We start from the raw sequence: 18,651 nt of genomic DNA on the forward strand, positions 1-18,651 counted from the left end.
TCTTTTATTGTATCATCAGTATCCCTCAGGAGGCAGCTATCCTGTGACTTATATTACTTCTTCACACTACCCTTACCAAAGAATTGCTCCTCAAAGCAGTCAAGAATCCCAGCAGCCTCTATTTCCCAAACCCATCTACTCCTACAGGTAATAAAATATTTTTTCAAGTCCTAATGTTACAGGAAATACACTGTTTACCCATGGCCTATTTCCAGCATCATTTGCAATAACATGCTTACTCTTATTTGTCTTGTTCTGAGTGTGCTCTGTCCTGTTTGTATGAATCACAAGATGTTCCAGACTCTGGGGCCAAGGCAGAGGGAAATGAAATGTTGTAAAGCATGTGAACAGTCTTGATCACCCCCACAAAAGCTAGACATTTCTCTAATACAAAATCTTAGGTGTTGCAAATTTCATCAGCACAAGACTAATCACACTTAGTTGTCTTTCCAGGACCTGTATTAAAACTAATTTTTTCTCCAGTTACTAGGGCAAGGAAATGCCTAGAAAACATATCAGATATGCCAGTCACCACACAGGTTTAGCCCCCAAATAGCAGTCTAACAAAGTAGATCAGACAATTAAATTTTAATTATACCTTCTGTCACTGTCAGTTTGGTATTCTCTTTGTGGCCTTTATCAGTCTAAGCATTCAAACACAACCTTAAATAAATACACACTAGCAGGATTTGAAGGCTGTGGTCTTGATTACACTTTCTATTACTTTATTTTAAACCCAGGTTGGACCTTCTATATGCGCTTTGAGAACTACCTCTAGAAGTTAAGCAGTGTAAGGAGCTTGCTTATAAACAACTGAGTGGAAACTTTAAGCATAATTGGTATTTATGCTATGACAGTGAAAGCCAGAGTAATTACATGCACTGTGAAAAATAGTCTTTGTTTCTGCTTCTGAGGAGTGAAGCAGAACAGGCTAAAATACTTTCTTTCTCTCCCTACAGCATCCTGATCTTCATGGCACTCAAAAACAGCAAGACAGGGAGTTTGCCAGTCAGTGAGATCTACAATTTCATGACGGAACACTTTCCTTACTTTAAGGTGAGTTCCACAGGGAGGGGGGGAATCTCTCTCGAAGCTTATCTGGCAGCAGAGGGAATAAGGGAGGGGGATTCAATCTATGAAAAAGGATAATTTCTTAGTAGATTAATATCAAATCAATTAAATGCTATATACCTTCATGATCACAAACTACCCAGCATTTTAGGCCTAGGCAGAAATGTGAACATGATATGTGGTAATATTTAACGCAAAAAAGATATTAAGAACTGTTCCAAGTTTGAGTTGGTGCAGCTAACAGTGGCCATTCCTCACTAAGAACTCATAAAAAGGATAAATATTTTTAAAAACACATCCATTCCCTCCTCTCAGATCTCAAATACAGGCAGAACTGGTCTTGTGGCTTCCTCTGACATCAATAGCACCTCCAGACTCAAGTGGAAGCAGAGGTTCGAGGTTATCTTGCTCTGTTCTGGAGCTGGGATATCCGTCTTAGGCAACTCCATCAGTTGCATGCACTCTACAAAGGAAAGTATAATATGTGATAAATGGTACTAAGCTCATAATTACCCAGTAATGTTGGTGAAGGTAAGGGTGTATGGTTTGCAGCAGATACTATTGAAATTTAAATCCATGTTGTTAGAGAAAGGTTTCTTGCACTTGGAATGCAAGTGGAAAGAGATTAGTCAGCACATGATCCAAGAGCAGAAGGATTACAGTTAAGATTTTAAAAAGAGCTATAATAGAATCATCGACTGCTGCTCAACACAGAGCTTTGTTATTGCTGATTCTTCAAAAACATCTCACTGAAAGTCCAGATGAGGTGACTGCAGCTGTTAGTAAGGCCCAAAAATGAAAATAAAGCAATATGAGTCTGTCCTGTTTCTTATTGCAAATAAACATGCAGCAATTAAACCAAATTTAAAGCAGCTACAGGAAGGCAATTTGAACATTTGTATTAAGAAAAGAACACTAAGAATAACTAAAAATAAATGTTCCAGTACAATTTGGCAATGGTTTCGGACACTAACTGAGGATAAATAATGGCCGCCAAAAAAAAAAAAAAAAAAACCAGAACGTGTCAGTAATCAGAGAAAAAGAATACACATCACGAAGGAAGAATGTTAGCATCCATTATACTTCTGTATTCCCAGATTTCATCCCAAAGGAATCACTAGCTACTCTATTATTTGTTACAAGCAAGAGAAGGGACAAAAAATAAAGAAACCTACCATCATAATTCAAGAAGTATCCCATCACAACATGACTGGTCGTAATCCACCAAACAAATCTGAAGCACTCCAACTTTGTTAAGTCACAGAGACACAACTGATTTTTAGGCTAAACACACATGACATTAAGTAATGATAGTAATCTAAATAGGGAAAGGAAGAAGGGTAGAATGGCACATGACAAGAACATAGTAGCTGTAAATTTTTTTTCATTTTCAAAACAAGAATAAATTTCAAGATTTGTATTTTGTCCCTAACAGAAGATCAGCTCTATTTTCCACGCATTTACCACTAATTGCAAGAAATATTAATAATTCAAAGGAAAATAGTTTGAGGATTGTGAAAAAGGTCCTGGGTCACAACATCTTGAAATTGATATTTTGCAGAACTATGCTTCTTAGCATAATGCACAAATCATGTGATCTACAGCAAAGTAATACATTCTTACTGTTTTCTGGAAAAATAGCACGAGTTTCAAGCAGAGGTGAGAATATAAAAAATAAGTTTTACAGGCATGCCCACGTTTATTCATCAGACCAAACTGAAATTAATTCTCCTTCGTCTTACAACACAATTGATTATAAAATTAATCGGCAGCTTGCAAACCAAATGCTGCTGCTGCCAACACGCACAGAATTCCTCAGACGCAAGACTGTGGCTCTATCAGGTGTCACCTTCCTGGTCCTGAAGTTAAAGTTATTCTGACACAGCAGAAACATTAGGCAGATATACATCATTTCCTCAACTATATATTGTGTGTAAATATTGTGTATTGTGTATATTGTGATATTTTGCATGTAAATGTGTTTAGATAGGTGTGTGTTCCTGTGTCTGTCTGTGTGTATACATACAGACGTGTGTATACATATGCTCATCTGTACAGTAGGTACATTTCTACCACAGCTTTAAATAACTGTTTTATACCTAATCTAAACTTTTCCCTTCTTACTTATCAAAACTTGCCTGTTCCACAGGTAGGGGGTTTTGGTGGTGTGGTTTTGTTTGGGTTTTTTTCTGCAGATCGTCATGTCTTTTTCTTAATTCATTTAAAATTTGATAAAAATAAGGTTACTGCCATCATATGCATTATAGGAAAAGAATGGTACAGGGCATACTACCGGAACATTCACTATTTTGTGATGGGTTTATTTTTTGCATTTTACTTACAAATACAGTCAAATGATTGACTAGTTTCATCCCAAACATTCTTAAAATAAGTAGGGGAGAATAAGCAAGCAAATATTATGCTTACGGCACTAAGCCCTGTCTACCTCTGGTTTTTACAGCAGCCCACAGAATTATCAATATATGGCAAAAGCTAATATCCTCTATCCTCCCTTTTCTGAAGAGTCTTCAGCAAGATAAAGTAACATAAAAATCAGCAAAGAACATTTTGTTGTTGCTACCAGAACTCACTAAATAGCAGGATACAACAGGGGGAGGGGAAGCAATTTAAGTTGGAGAGAAACAGAGTACAAGTGTACACAGAATCTTGCTGGGAGACATTGGATGATACAAGCCTAGTCAAATTAACCTGTATTCGCTGCCACAGCAAATTTAGTTTCTATGATGCAACAATCTCATTTCTAGTTGAAACAGAGCAATCCAACTCCTACGTCCTAAAAAAAACATCTACGCAGCTAAAGTTGAATTACTCTTTGATGTACCTCTCCCTTCTTTTGAGACCTAGATTTAAAGAGAAAGGGTTTTGCAAGATCACTGAACTCTTTAAACTTCAAGAGGCGGTCAGGATCAATGGGTCTGTACAATAATATTTTTTGCTTGTCATCCTTTTTCTTCTTTGTAGTGATTAGTGAGTCTAACAGAAAGCTTTAATCTTGTTAATTGGAGTTATTGCCAGTGGTCCAAGAGGTTAGAAAGGTCTGTGGTCTGACGGAACTCATACCAGCAAGCATTCTCTTGCAGTGTCCGACTCCACACAGCTTCATTCACACTACGCGGAATGCAGCAATGGCAGAAACGAGCCACAGCAAGGAGATTCCAACTACACGAGAACAACTTCAGTAGCCAAAGCTCAGTTCATTAACAGACAATCAAATGCTAACTTAAAAAAATGGTGACAGTTGTAACATGAACATACTGCTGGAGTGTTCCTTCAGGGCCTACCTAGGTAAACGACTATTTTTCCGCTGCTCAGCAATACCAAGTGTAATGCAAGAACCTGTTCAACTCTTGGCAGCAGTCTCCAGAATAAATCCATGTACTTTTTGCTCTTACGTTTCTAAAACTACCTCATAGTTTACACCCCCACACATTCTGAAAACCTCTGAGAAACATATGCCACTCCCATCTTCTCTGGTGCTTAGCAGAAACACTAATTATCCTGTCTAGATACAGACAGAGGTATATGTAGCCTCATGTGCAGGGCAAGAACCATGAATATTCTTTCAGGTCAGCTTATTCAGTAGCTAAGTACACATCTTACCTAGGAGGAACAGTTTTATTTACTTTTGGAACTGCCAGAAAGAAACTTGAATATGATCTGCAAGGGAGAAAAACTGATTCATCATCTTTAGTATTACCCTATGGCAGAAAGAGTTTTAAAGGGGTTGTTTGTTTTTAAAATAGAAATGCACATTGTCTCACCTATGGGACTGGCCAACAGAATAGTGAAATGCTGACATCAGGTGGGCCAAAAGGGTAGAAACTGTGCTGCTATGAAAGGAAAATAGTTTCTTTTTTAGTAAATACCATGTATTTAATTTCCACAACTAATTAATTTTTTAATGAAGAAAGCAAGTATTAAATTCGACCCTCAAATTCTTCAGTAAGGCTTTTAACACCTTAACCCACAAGACAGGCCTTCACAAGCTAGGAAATAAGAGATTTTACATTCCTGATAAAAGTAGAATTTCTGTCAAAGTATGTTCAAAAATTAATGGTGTATCATGTGAAAGCAAAAATGGAGAAAAGTCCATTTATAAAAGGTGGTCTTAGAGGAAATCTGTTACACTAGGCAACAATTAGAGAAACTATCAAAAAGCTGGCTTTCTATGAGAGAAGGATCCCTATTAATAACACATAAAAATGGAAAGGAAACTTAATGCGCATAAAAGGGAAATTTTAATTTTTAAGCTTTAAAAAGACTATGGAAAATCATATTTATTTCTTGTGCTCTCTGTTCAATAATTCTCTGTGGTTGTTATAAACAATTGTGATGACAAATATTTTGCATCCATGAATATGAATCAATAGTGGCACATCGACAACTTCACGTACCTTTCAGAGAGTTGCTTAATTTCTTTTAATTCTTATGACACACAGATGAGGATTTTTTGGAAACAAGAAAAGAAAAAGCATCCAAAATTGATTTAATAAAAAAGAAAAAAGGCCTCACATACACTAGTACTGAAGATCATTCATTGTAATCTGATGAGCTCTAAAGTCTCTCTCTCTCTTGAGATTTCTCATCTCTGCAAATGCAGACCTTTTGGAAAGAATATCATTTGACTGACACAGGTAAAGCTACAATTTTTTTTTTTTTTTTTTTTTTAACTGGTCTTATAATGACAGGGCAAGTCTAGCTGGACTAGCAGTTACATCTATTACAATGAAGTTGGGTTTCTCCAATTGATTCCTGCCATTATGTAGCAAGTCATGTTTCCTGCTCCTTTTTTTTTTTTTTTTTTTTTTTTTTTTTTAAGATTATAGTGCAGTGGCAATGAGCTAAGACAGTTCTACTCAGATATGTAAGAAACAGCATTGTACAGTGCTTACCAAAAGAAAAGCAAGGAGGCGACACATCAGGAATTTACTATAGGAATCTTCTGATATGAACGCGCATACTAATTTACAAAGCCTTAATGTGATGGGCAGTATCTTCTGGCTACATGACTAAGTAAGCAGAAATGAGTGAAATCAAATAAAGAAACACCAGAAAGACTTATATGCAATGAAAGGATACAGTGCCATTTCTTCAAGATCAGTACTTCAGACTGGCAAGCAAACAGGCATATCCCATCAGAATCTGAGCATGACTGTTTTGCTGGGTATTTCCCTCTTCATCCTCTACAGCAATATTCATTTTCAAAGTTCTTTTACAAGCAATCAGGAAAAAAAAATTGTAAAAATTAAATTGTATAAAGAGAGAGTTTGCACTAGGTTTTCTTCTCTTTCCATTCTTGCAGTTGGATGCAAAACTGTCCTCAGGGGAAGGAGGGAATTTTGTTTCCCTCATTGATCAAAAACAGCCTAAATAAAATAGAGGAATCATTTTAAAGAAGCTTATATGTATTGTTCAGTTTGAAAGAACCTGCCAGCTTCCACTACTGAGTTAAAAATAAATGCAAAGCAAAAAGATGCAGTGATCAGATGTAGAAACCTGTATCTCATCTGTAGGGTTTGTGATTAAACCATTTGGTTATATAATTGGCTAGCATACAAAGTTACACCTACAGTAGCATGCTAAAATTCTTTTGAAGTCTGCCTGGACACTTAATTTGAGTCCAAGTAGCACGTAGTCCTTCAATCAAGTGTTTGAAATTTTTCTAGGTGTTCCAAAATAGATAGATTTCCTGTTAGTTCACAGTTCTAGAATATAAGTCTTTACACACTTAATTCTTGTGATTTGCAAACTCAGTCTTAAAAATTCAGCAGCACCTCTGACAAGGCCAACCTTCTTGCTTAGAAGATCGGTTACTATTTTATCTGATTCCTCTCTTCCTGCACAACATGACTGTAACATTTTTGTGGCTTCCTTCTAACATACAAGTTTCATATTTTAGAAAGTATAATCTAAACAGCATTTCTTATAATCTCACCAGTCAAAACAGAGAAATATATTTGTATTTTTTTTTCCTTGAAGTGCCATTCTTAGACTGGATTTGTTTTTCCAGACAGCTCCAGATGGCTGGAAGAATTCTGTACGCCACAACTTATCTTTGAACAAATGCTTTGAGAAAGTTGAGAACAAGTCAGGCAATTCTTCTCGGAAAGGCTGTTTGTGGGCTCTGAATCCAGCCAAAATTGATAAGATGCAGGAGGAGCTTCAGAAATGGAAGAGGAAAGACCCAGTTGCTGTAAGGAAGAGTATGGCAAAGCCAGGTCAGTAATATGTTAGTGCATTAGATCTCAGACAGCAGTCCCCAGAACTTTTCTTTGCAATAGGCACCAAGTTGTATAAGAGAATTTATACATGATTTAGGAAAGCATTTAAGAATTTTTACTGGTTATAAAGGTATTGGCAAAACAATTTAAAAAGATCAATAAAAAGCAGAATTAAATAAGACCTGGTTTTGCAGGAGTGTTTTCAAATAGGTACAAAGAAGCTCCATCAAGAAAACATTCTCTCTTGACAGCTCACTAAACTTTAAGATAAAACCAACACTGAATAAGTACTACAGAATAAAATCTGAAATTAACTGATAAATATCCAACCATTAAACACAAAAATGAAATTTATTAAGTACTCACTTGGCACTGATAATTTAGAAAAACATTTCAGGCTTTTGGAGTTCTTATCGTATATGGGCTAGCACTTTTGTTTGCCATTCCACTCACCCATTTCCTGAGGAACACTAAAATTCTAGCTGCAAGCTATGAAGATTAAGGCTCTGTTAGGAATAAGTAAGTCATGGACTTTTTTCTTGTTTTGTAGAAGAACTTGACACACTGATAGGCGACAAAAGTGAAAAGCTGAGATCTTCAATCATGTCCTGCAGTCCGACTGGTGTTGCAAGTGCATCCCTTTCCAGACAGATGGCAGTCCAATCCCATTCCTTATGCGAGCCCTCTCTTTCCTCCGGTATACCACAGCCATTACATAGTATCCACGCATCAGGAGCTCTACATGTCAAGAACCCATTACCAAATTTGCTCGGGGGCCAGCAAACTGCGTGCTATACATCACCACAGGGTTTTCCTCAAATCTCAAGTACATTAATGCAACAGTCACCTGATCCTCAGACCCTATTTCCTTCTGGGGAGGCTCAAAGTGAACTCAGAACTCAGCCCAGCATCACCCAGGATTCTCCACTGCCGGCTCAGACCCCCCCCCATCTGTGGTGTGAAGATGCTGACAGAGCACTCCACAGCGAGGACAATGCAGGACACGCTCATGCAGGAAGGAGATCTCAGCAATGATATCGATGCTCTTAATCCATCCCTGACTGATTTTGATCTCCAAGGTAGGTATTGAAGGCATTTTTATTTTGTAGACTCAGGCTTATTACATCACATCCCAAACGGCATAAGACGCATTTATGTCCTTTTTTTAACTACTTGTCCTTGCCACTGCTACAAAGACCAGCTTACTAGGTTACATTATTTTGCACAACATGGAATTTTGCATTGTATCTTTAAAAAGTTTCCCAAGAAAACTAAAGATTTACATCCAGAGTTTAAAAAAAACCCTGCTTACTCTTGACTACGACTGCTGATATTAAATACTGCAAGACAGTATTTAGAATGTATTTTTTAAACTTCAACATATTTTCCACTGAAAACTGCTCAAGCACAACTATTTGGTGCATAGCAAGGGAATTGTCATATAAGGAGCACAAAAAGAAACAATTTTGATTGAATTAACATGTTAACATTTTTCTTTACCAATATTTATTCAAACACGTTCCACATCTTTGCTCAAAAGAATACTATTTACTCCTTCACAAGGCATTCATATGATCTACAAACAATTATATTTTCTAGGGTGTGTTCTTAAATACTTAGTCATGTAATTCTGACAGTAAAGTTCCTGATATTAAATAACTTAATCATCTTGAACTGACAGGATTTTGAACACAGTTTTCCATGCAAAAATAAGAAAAAAAAACCCACCAAGTTTAAGAGTGCGTGTGTGTGTGCATGTATATTTATATATGTATACATATAAAACAAAACCTGTGGGTTCCAAATGATAAAGCTCTTGCTGCACCAAATAATATGCAAGAATTGCCTTCCTGCACATACAAAAAGTGGTGCACAAGGCAACCTAAAAGATAGAGAAAAAAATGCAGTCTTAATAATCTACACAACTCGATGAATGCAATTGCTTTGCCATTGTACTATCACAAATAATCAGCAATCCTGCCATGCCCAGATTGTTTTACTAATATAAACAACACAGTTTCTTGAATCCTCAGCTTCTTTCTCTTTCAGGCAGCCAGAGCTCACATTCCATTCATTTCTCTTAACCTCTTTCCATTTTATTCAGTTAATCTGGAGCATGCTCATTTGTACTGTGAATACTCTGTATACTTCACCAATATGGTACGATTCCAGTTTCACTCTGTCCTTGCCCTTTACCTTAAATTATTTAACCTTATCTAGGCTTTTTACTTTCTTTATTTCTAAAATTACCAAATCTCAAATCAGAGGTCCTAGAACTTAAGACAAGGCCTGCATACTTGGAGCAAAATCATTATATACACACATACATTAAAACAAATTTTTTTTAAAATTAGAAAAATCAAAAGGGCTAAGTATTATCCCATTAGATAGTCTGCAGATGGTGGGTATAGCATTGGAGCAACAGTCTCCCTGCCACCAAACTTTTTGGTACACATCAGAAAAAAGTAACATTTCAGATCTTTTGATTTGTCAGGTCAATCACATATCCAGTAATTTAGTTTGCAATTCAGACAACACTACACCATAAGAATACGAGAAGTCCAGTTGTGCAGCAATATTTGCAGATTTGTCTCATGGAAGAGCTAATGGCATTTTACATCTTATAAAGATAACAGCGGCAATTTCCCCTGTCAAAATTAGTGGGGTTTTTTTTCAAATAGAAATTATGCTTCATAAGGATACATTTGCAACAGAATCTTGCCAATTATCAAGGAAAATAATTTTGTTAAATTAATGCTGCTTTCTTCCAGATTTTAATTTATTATGCAGACAGACAAATAATAACTATCTAAACAATCTTTTTCCTTTCTCAATCACAAGTGATTAAGAGTATCTACACATACACTACTGTATAATTATGACTTCTCCTGTAAAACAATGTTTCAAAAAGCATATATAAAGAAAGTTGAATCAATCCATTTTGTTTTGTTATAGGAAATCTTTGGGAGGAGCTGAAAGATGACAGCCTAGCTGTGGATCCCTTAGTTCTCATTTCATCATCCCCAACGTCTTCCCAGTGTTTCCCTTCTCATTGCCAGATGGATAACAGCAGCAGCAACAACGTCAACATCCAAAACGGAACTCCACACAGCAACTTACCCGACCTACAGCTCACTACTCTTTACTCTGCCTTTATGGAATTGGATACAGTGTCTCCTGCCTACCTAAGTAATTCTGGATCCAAACCTATAGCACTAATGTGAACGACGCACCAACCTAATTATTATTATTATTTTGTCAAAGTACAGTCCTAACCATCACACACACTTACCTATCTGATTTATGTCAGCTGAAACTGTGTCCATCGGAATAAGAATAACCTTTTTCCAGAGCTCGCCTGCAGGATATGTAGCTTTACTATGATAATTTTCTACAGACAGATACTAAAAAAAAATTTAAAACTATTTAAAGATAATATTGTTAACGGCTGAACTGGTCAACACTGTTTTATCAAGCCACTCATCTTCTGCATCTTCCAGAAACAAATGACTATAACAGGAAAACAAATTATTTACTTTTTTCTTCTTCTTTTTTTTTTTTTTTTTAAATGAAAGCTGCTTGCAAACACAGAAGTCAAAACACACAATAATCTAACTTATTTCTTGGAGCCAATGATGGCAACAACATCTGCCACAGACCACTCAAAAAAAAAAATCCACATATTAAAACATTTATAGTTCCCTTGAAAGAAGTTCTGGGTTTTGGTAAACAAGAACATAAACTGAAAATTCTGCAAGTATTAGAAGAGAGAGGACTAGCTGCTGACAGACTAAACCAAAGCAACAAACATACTTCAGTGAAAAATCTAAGTTTTACTGTGTTTAAAAAGAAATTTAAAACCCTGCTTTTTTAATAAAAAAGAACAAAACAATTTAGTAGAATTTTTACTTGGCTGGAAATTATTCACATTCATTCCTCTATATTTATCCACATAAGCCAAACAGTAAGATGAATTATTCAACAATTAAATCAAGATTTTGAAAAATGTTAATAAAAAAGAGAACAATAATTGTTGCAGTTAGCCAAATCCAGAGAGCATCTCTCTTTTAACATCCAGCTGGCATCTGAAACATCCAACATGGTTTATTATGATGCTGAACTAGCCCTTGCATTAGGATAGCATATGATTCCAAACATGAACTAAACTAAGGAATTTCAGTAGCCAATTTCTCAGGAACACACTTCTCTCTCTGATTTACCATAAAGGTGCTGCTTGTGACATGACAGAACAGTATTTTATTCCAAGTGAAGCAATCTAAAGACAAAGCAATTTGGAGCAGGAACCTTTAACAACACTAAAGAATATAGTCTATAAACCAAAAAAATATCAAAGTACACTTTCTTGGTTGACATGTCTATTCACATATTATGGAAACTCAGAAGAAACTAAGCAGGTTACAATTTGAGTCAGACTGAGCCACTTACACTACAAAAAAGCAGCAAGGAATTACAAAGAAAAGTACAGACCGGGTAGAACAGCGAGATAGTATTGTTAAAATGCATGCATGCAGGTTTGATTAGCCTGCTTTCTTACAGCAAGGTGGGAGTATTGCCAGTTAAGACTGAAGCCAAACCCACGTTCCAATCTACACCCTCAACCATGCCTACTAGCCCAGACTTAAAATCAGATTAGGGGCAGACGGATAGAGAAGACTTAGGAAGAATACATGTGATGCAACTTTGTAATAATCCCTTATGCAGCTGTCAAGAAATCCTCACTTGACTTGAGCCCCTCATCCTCTGCGTTCCTGCAAACAGAATATGCAGAGTGAGAAATGCAGTCAAGTTCACCAAGCTGGTCTACGCGAAAAGACAGCAGGAAGACAGTTATGCAAACATACTAGAGCTAAGTGAATCAATTCTTGACCATCCTAACATCCAGATAAAGAAATAAGGAAAAAATTAAGTATGCCACATTACTGGAAATATGCATATTAAATGATAAGCCTGAAGCATATAGTAAGTATAAAGCTGCTAAACATTATATTCAGCATAATTTAAGAGTTACCAAGTTACAAATAAATACCTACCAAGTACAAACTTTAAGAGCAATAATATTATCCTAGATACGTTTATTGGAAAAAATCAAACAAATATATATCCTAATATAACCATACACTGAGGAAAAGCAAAACCAAGCCGATCCCCTGCCCTGCACTCAGGCAGCATGTTTTTGTACTCCTGCTGGCTCTGCAACACATAGCTACTATTATTCCTTAAAATATGTCAACATCACTCTTAAGCCAAAAATAATAATATTTGGTAAATAATGTTATCTACAAATGTTAGACTGTTTACAGCAGATCGGGCTTGCACTTAGAGATTGGTTTCCACAGCTCTGTGCGTTTGTATGCTCTCTCTCTGACTTCAACCAAAGACAACACAACTGTGCCGGCACCCCCCACCGCTGGGGTAGGACCATCTGTCCAGGAGTCTCAAACTCCTCAAATACACTTACTTAACTTCAGTGAACAGCCCCTCGACGTCAGCAGGACTTTTGCATACAGCTACCTATATCGTTAAGGACTTTTCAGGATAAGATTCTTTCTGTTTTGAAGTCCTTCACTGCAAACACCAAAGAGTTGGTACACAGCCCAAAATTTTCACAGGCCTGAGCGAGTGAGATACTCAGTTCTCAATTACTTTCAATCACCATTTGCATCAAATCCTTGTTAGCCCTTTTTAAAATCCTTAAAATGATACATACTGAGTAACATACAGTGAACCACATTATGGCCAGTATACAGAATGATACAGACCTTTGCAAGATTATTACCCTACAGAATTAACAAGCTTCCCAATATTTTATACTTGGCAGAGGGAGAGGTAACAAGAAAATGCATGAGAACATACCAGATGAAGGGCATCAGGAAGGCCCATCACCCTAAAAACAAAGCAAAATTGTAATAAAATATTTGTGATTAAAGCAATTCCATGGCACATGAAAAAATCCATTAAAATTGACAGTATGATTCTGGACAACACTTTACTAAGATGAGCTAAGTATCTGCTACAGAAACTCCAAATGCACAGATTTTAAATCAAGAAAAGCTAAGCTTCTTTTTCTGTGTTAAAGACTTATAATTTATGGGCATAGCAACTCATTCATGATTTGTAAATTCATATACTCTGTGATCTGTGTTTAATAGGCTAGGGCATTCTCTCAGATGCACCAATATATTCCATGCTTGTGACCATACACATGATCCCAAGGTGGAGGGGGAGGAAGAAATAGAGAAAGAAATCTAAGTGTCGTACTGTATCCTATATTTTTCTTGGTAATAAGTCTTTGAAGAATGATCAGATATAAAGAACAAAAGGGAAAAGAACACTCTAACATGTTTTTTCTTGTGTTTTGCTTGACTTTCTTGACATACTGTATCTACACAAGAGAGGTTTGTCGTCCCTATATAAAGTTATTTATTCTAAGCACCTTAAAGTATTTTCTCCAATGCATTCCATATTTAACATGGTTGGACATTTCACAGAAGTTAAAAGTCATTACATGATTTTTCTTACATTAAAAAAGTCATGTTAAAAAAAAAATAAAAAGACTGCAAGTTATTAACTAATATAAATTGTCTGGGTTCCACCACCACCACCACCCCCCTTCAGGCTCTTACATCTAGAATTTTATTGTCTTGCTTCAGTTTAGCATTAGTGATTCCCATACACGCGAAAAAATCCCACTGAAATACAGCTGCATGAGGAAAGAGTCATACCATAAATTACAATTCTGGAACAATTATTTTTTAAAAAGTAAAAACCTATATTTATTTAACTACTTTTATTTAAATTTATATAGAAGAATAATCCTTATCTTGTGCAATACTTATCTTGTACTTTTAAAATAATTTTTGACACAGTCATTGATAGCACAGTAAACATTCTCTTAGAACTTGTAGAGCTGGTGACACCTTACTTTGTACCTACCATAAAATAAGTATTTTGCACACATTGCAAACCTATTTAAGATACATTTGCATTAAACACCATTTTAAGTAGTACTCTGAAAAGAGGGGGGGAAAGGGGGAAAAGAATGAAGTTTTCCCAGTCCAAGGCTAATGATGTTTGCTTAATCAGCCTAAACCAAACACATTATGCAAACAACTATTTCTGTCTAGGAAAAAAAAAAAATCTTAAATGTAATTACCATAAAAATATCTTATTACCAAACAGAAGAAAGTGTTCACTGTTGCCCTCTCCAACATATGATTAGGAAAAATTTGCATTCTAAAGTTTAGGATTTCTTAGTTTAACCTTTTTCTATTGTATGCTTCATCTAAACTTCAGAAAATTCAAATAATAGTGATTTATATTGGAACTATGTTTTCAAGCTCTTTTTTCTTGACATGAGCCCAAATTTACTGTCACAAGACTTCTGGCTAAAGTAGGCTGCCTCCCATATGTTTTCCTGTACTTGGTATAAAACCATCACCCCTGAAGATTAATTTGCTTTTGTCGATAGAGTTCTTTTCAGATACTTCCATACCTTTGCACAATCTTTCAAAACCCTGGCACAGCACTGAGCTACTTAAAAACGACAGTGATTAATAGGTATTATGGAACAGATAAAGTATTAAATAGCACATCAGTGTTACTTTACATCTCTAACTTTGTACACAAAGCTTGAGAAGACAAGCGCAACTGACTTACTGGCACTTTCAAATAAGTTTAAACTACTGGCTGAAACACATATCCCGATTCCAGAACTTAGTTTATAAGTGCTGATGCTCCGTTTTTATACTTCAGTCAGACTTCCAGATCTGTGTGTAAATGCTTGTGTTTAGACTACTAAGTATCAAAAATGGTAAACACTTTTCCATAAGCTTTTTCTGACCTCTTAATCCATTTCTAGTCTAATGCAAACAAAACTGAAACATTCACTAGCTGAAGAAAACTATATGGCTCGCCATGCATCCCATCACTGCAATAATGTAAATGGAAGCTTTAAAGTAGCATTTCCCATGTATGGCCATAGCAAAAATTTAATTGAGAACTACTGATTTGTTCCTCACTAAAATAATGAATGATAGAGTTAGTTCATAAAATAAAATTTAAATTCAGTCCTTTTGAGAAGCAGAAAAGGGCAAATTTTTTTTGTCCATACAAAGAAACAAACACACACAAACAATACTTGTTTACACTGAAAACAAACAGCAGTAGGAACACCATTAATGCATATTGGATTTATTTCCCCTGGCTGCTTCTCAGTCAGCTAGCACATTGATGAAAAATCTTAGATACTAGATATCAATATAACGAACGATGAATGGATTACAAACTGCCAGATCTCAGCAAACATGCATCATTGTGAACCCATCACCAAATAACAGCCCTCCCTGGTGGGAAGCTGGTAGCCAGTGCTGTTCAGCATTTTGTAATAATGATTTTTTGTCTTTTGTTATCTCTGTGTCAAGACTGGATACCTTTCTAGTACCCTTTAGTTACAGATTCCTAAGTTTGGGCTCAGTACAGTGAGGGACACAGAGCTAAGTAGGAAGCCAGACAGCCTAGCAGCCTTTTCTAGGATTAATCTCTCTGAATCATGAAGGGGCACGAGATGCCAGCAAGTGCTGGAATTAGTTTCCAAAACTCCTGAGTTCACACCAACTTTGCTGCAAATTATTTTTACGCATAGAAAGCGCGCTACAGGCCTCAAGGGCAATAAATACTGATGAGCAGACTGCAGTTGCTATTAAACCTCTAATAATTCAGCCATCTGAATAACAAAGTGCTGAAACACTTTGCTGCTTAGATGAATTGAAGAATTCCTATTCTGAATGTATCGATTTTTGACCTGGGCACAGAAGAGGCGACTAAAGCCATTAAACATTTATTCCTGACAAAACCAACGAGGCCCGGCTGCACAACGAAGACCGTCATTAGCCGCATTACTCAAATTTCTTATTCACACAATCGTCACCGGAAAAATTAATTACGTCAACTAACGAGCAGCAGGCACAGGCGGGGTGGATGACAGCCTTCCAAGCCAGCCCTGAGGCGATTTACCGAGACCCACCTCGCCGGCGGCGATCCGCCCCCGCCCGACAGAGGAGCGTCCGAGCCGCCGCTCCGCCGGGCGCCGTGCCCGCGGAGCCGCCCCTTCCTCGTCTCCGGTGTGCCGCCTGCCTTGCGACAGCGACCGGCCCGGTGACCGGGCGCCCTTGAGCGGCTGCCGACAGCAGGGACGAGGCGGGCGGGCGGGCGGCCGCCTCACCGCGCGCGAGCGTGGACCGTCGGCGACGGGGGGGGGGGGGGGGGCGCCCGGCCCCGCCGATTGGCCGCGCCGCCGCGGCCGTTGGGATTTGAAGGGGAAGGCGGGAAGGGCCGTTGGGTGGGAACGGGGTTCGCCGCCACCACAGCCCCGGGCGAGGAGGGCCGCGTCTCGTGGTATCGGAACGGCGCGTTTCGTGGGCTGAAAGTAAAGGTGAAAGGCCTGGCAGCGGGGCGGGGATGAGTAATAAGCTAAAAACAAGGCAGGTGTGGCTCTGCGTTTCCTACAGGCTTTGCTTTCCTCTCTAGAAACCTCCAGGGAGGCAGTTGACCAGAGGATTTGTGCTGTTGAAGTGAGTGACTGCAAGTGGCCACGCACCGAGCTCTTGGGTAGAAGCAAATCCATAACAAAAAACACGAGAGAAGGGAATTTATGTGATTTGAATGAACAAAGAATTTAAGATCTCACTCATCAGGCAGCTCCTGAAGAATTTAATTTCAGCCACATGAATAAGCCCAGCGTGTTTGTGCCTGTCTGAGGCACCAGGCTTAAATGATTACTTAAGGCATTTAGTATACTTACCTTTAACTCCATTACTTTAGAACATCAAAAAAAAAAAAAAAAAAACAAAACCAGCCAACAAAACCTACAGAAAAATATTTTATACCAAATACCCAGTTAATCTAAGGAGATAAACCGTAATGCTTTTAGTGCAAGCTTTTGCTTTGGCTAGAAATTATCTTTCTCATTTTAACTTCTCTTACAGAAATTTAAATGTTAGCTGAAGTAATAGTCTTCAAAGTTATCTAAGTGGTGACACTTGTGCTCGTGTTTCCTGCAAATGTCTCTTGCCAGATAGCCACAGGAAGTGTATGCATGTATTTGTCAGCTGCAAAGAACACGGCTAGACTGTTATTTCAGATTTAGCTTATGACGAATGCCAGCTGATGAACTCTAGTGGGGGAACGTCTTTGAAAGGTACATGACATCTCAGTGCTAAAGAGGCTTGGCATGTCTGGGGCAGAAATTTTATTTCCTCTGAGCTTACATTCCGGTCTCTGTGCACACTTTAATTTTAGGGGACATAGTGTACCCTCTGTTCTCCTGACTTACGAAACTGTACAGACATCAAAGCAGTCAGCAGGTTTAATTAGACACTTAATTATATATAAGGGTGGTAAAGTATGCATTTGGGAAATAAAAACATGGTTTTCAAAACTAGTTGAATGCCAGTAAACAGAGTAACATTTGCATAACTGTGGTACACCATACCTTTCACAACATCATTCATAGAGAAAATGTTTTGGGGTTGAGTTTTGGTGGGTTTTTTTCACTAAAATAGGTTCTAGATATTTCTAGGTTTCTGGTCTGGTGCATGTAGCACCTTTCATAGCTGACACAGGGTCTCTGTACACGTGCTCAGAGGATGCTTTGTACACCCGTTTCTTTGCTTGGCTGCATGCGCAGGGAAATAGGCTTTACAGCATACACAGGACTAGCAAGTGATACATAAATATATCTGTTTGATATTTTACTGAAAGCTTTACGAATAACTGCTAGACCTTTGCCTTTGCCCAAACTTTGCTACTCCAGTTTTCGTCTTGCCTTTCTTGAAAAAACAAAAGCTACATACACATCGATAGCCAAGCAAGTCCAAGAAGTACAACTGTGTGCATAACTGTTCAGTAAATATGGTAAAACTGGCAAATGTTTTACTCTTTATAGCTAAACTATAAAGATTATCAAATACCCAGTTTGCTATTCCCCTCTTCTGACTCATTCTGTCATTCAGTAGGAAAGGAAGAACTGAAAGTGTTTAAAACTCTTCTCTCTGGTATGTGTTAACTTCCTTTCATAAAGTAAATTTCATTATGTCTTTTCTATATTGCTGTTTGTAACTTCCCTGCCTGTTTTTATTTCTTGCTACAAATTACTTTCATATGCAAGCATCATTAACATGGTTTACGCCCTCCACCAGAATAATTAAATTATTATTAAATAAAACAGGCCTTTGTTTTTTAAAGTCCCATGTCAGTTTTCAAAATAATGGCTGGGAATCATCCAACTGCAATTATGCTCTACCTACCTAAATACTCTTTG

The 18,651-nt window shown here is 37.4% G+C and overlaps 1 protein-coding gene and 1 long non-coding RNA gene across 2 annotated transcripts in view; one reads left to right on the top strand and one right to left on the bottom strand.

Annotated features, from left to right (window-relative positions):
* LOC115347433 overlaps nucleotides 1–6,759 on the bottom strand; it is a 63,276-nt gene extending 56,517 nt beyond the window's left edge. The window contains exons 1-2 of the long non-coding RNA XR_005933309.1: nucleotides 6,172–6,759; nucleotides 2,247–2,313 (exon numbers count right to left, since the gene is read on the bottom strand). This is a non-coding gene — a long non-coding RNA (uncharacterized LOC115347433). The remainder of the gene's footprint in view (nucleotides 1–2,246; nucleotides 2,314–6,171) is intronic.
* The window catches only part of FOXN1 (forkhead box N1), a 42,182-nt gene extending 30,980 nt beyond the window's left edge, over nucleotides 1–11,202 (top strand). The window contains 6 exon segments of the mRNA XM_030028816.2: nucleotides 20–147; nucleotides 960–1,056; nucleotides 7,103–7,310; nucleotides 7,864–8,264; nucleotides 8,266–8,392; nucleotides 10,269–11,202. Of these exon segments, the coding sequence (XP_029884676.2) occupies nucleotides 20–147; nucleotides 960–1,056; nucleotides 7,103–7,310; nucleotides 7,864–8,264; nucleotides 8,266–8,392; nucleotides 10,269–10,537 (1,230 nt within the window). The 3' untranslated portion in view covers nucleotides 10,538–11,202.
* The last annotated feature ends 7,449 nt before the right edge of the window (nucleotides 11,203–18,651 follow it).

Source organism: Aquila chrysaetos, chromosome 10 (genome assembly GCF_900496995.4).
Source record: "Aquila chrysaetos chrysaetos chromosome 10, bAquChr1.4, whole genome shotgun sequence".
NCBI lineage: Eukaryota > Metazoa > Chordata > Aves > Accipitriformes > Accipitridae > Aquila > Aquila chrysaetos.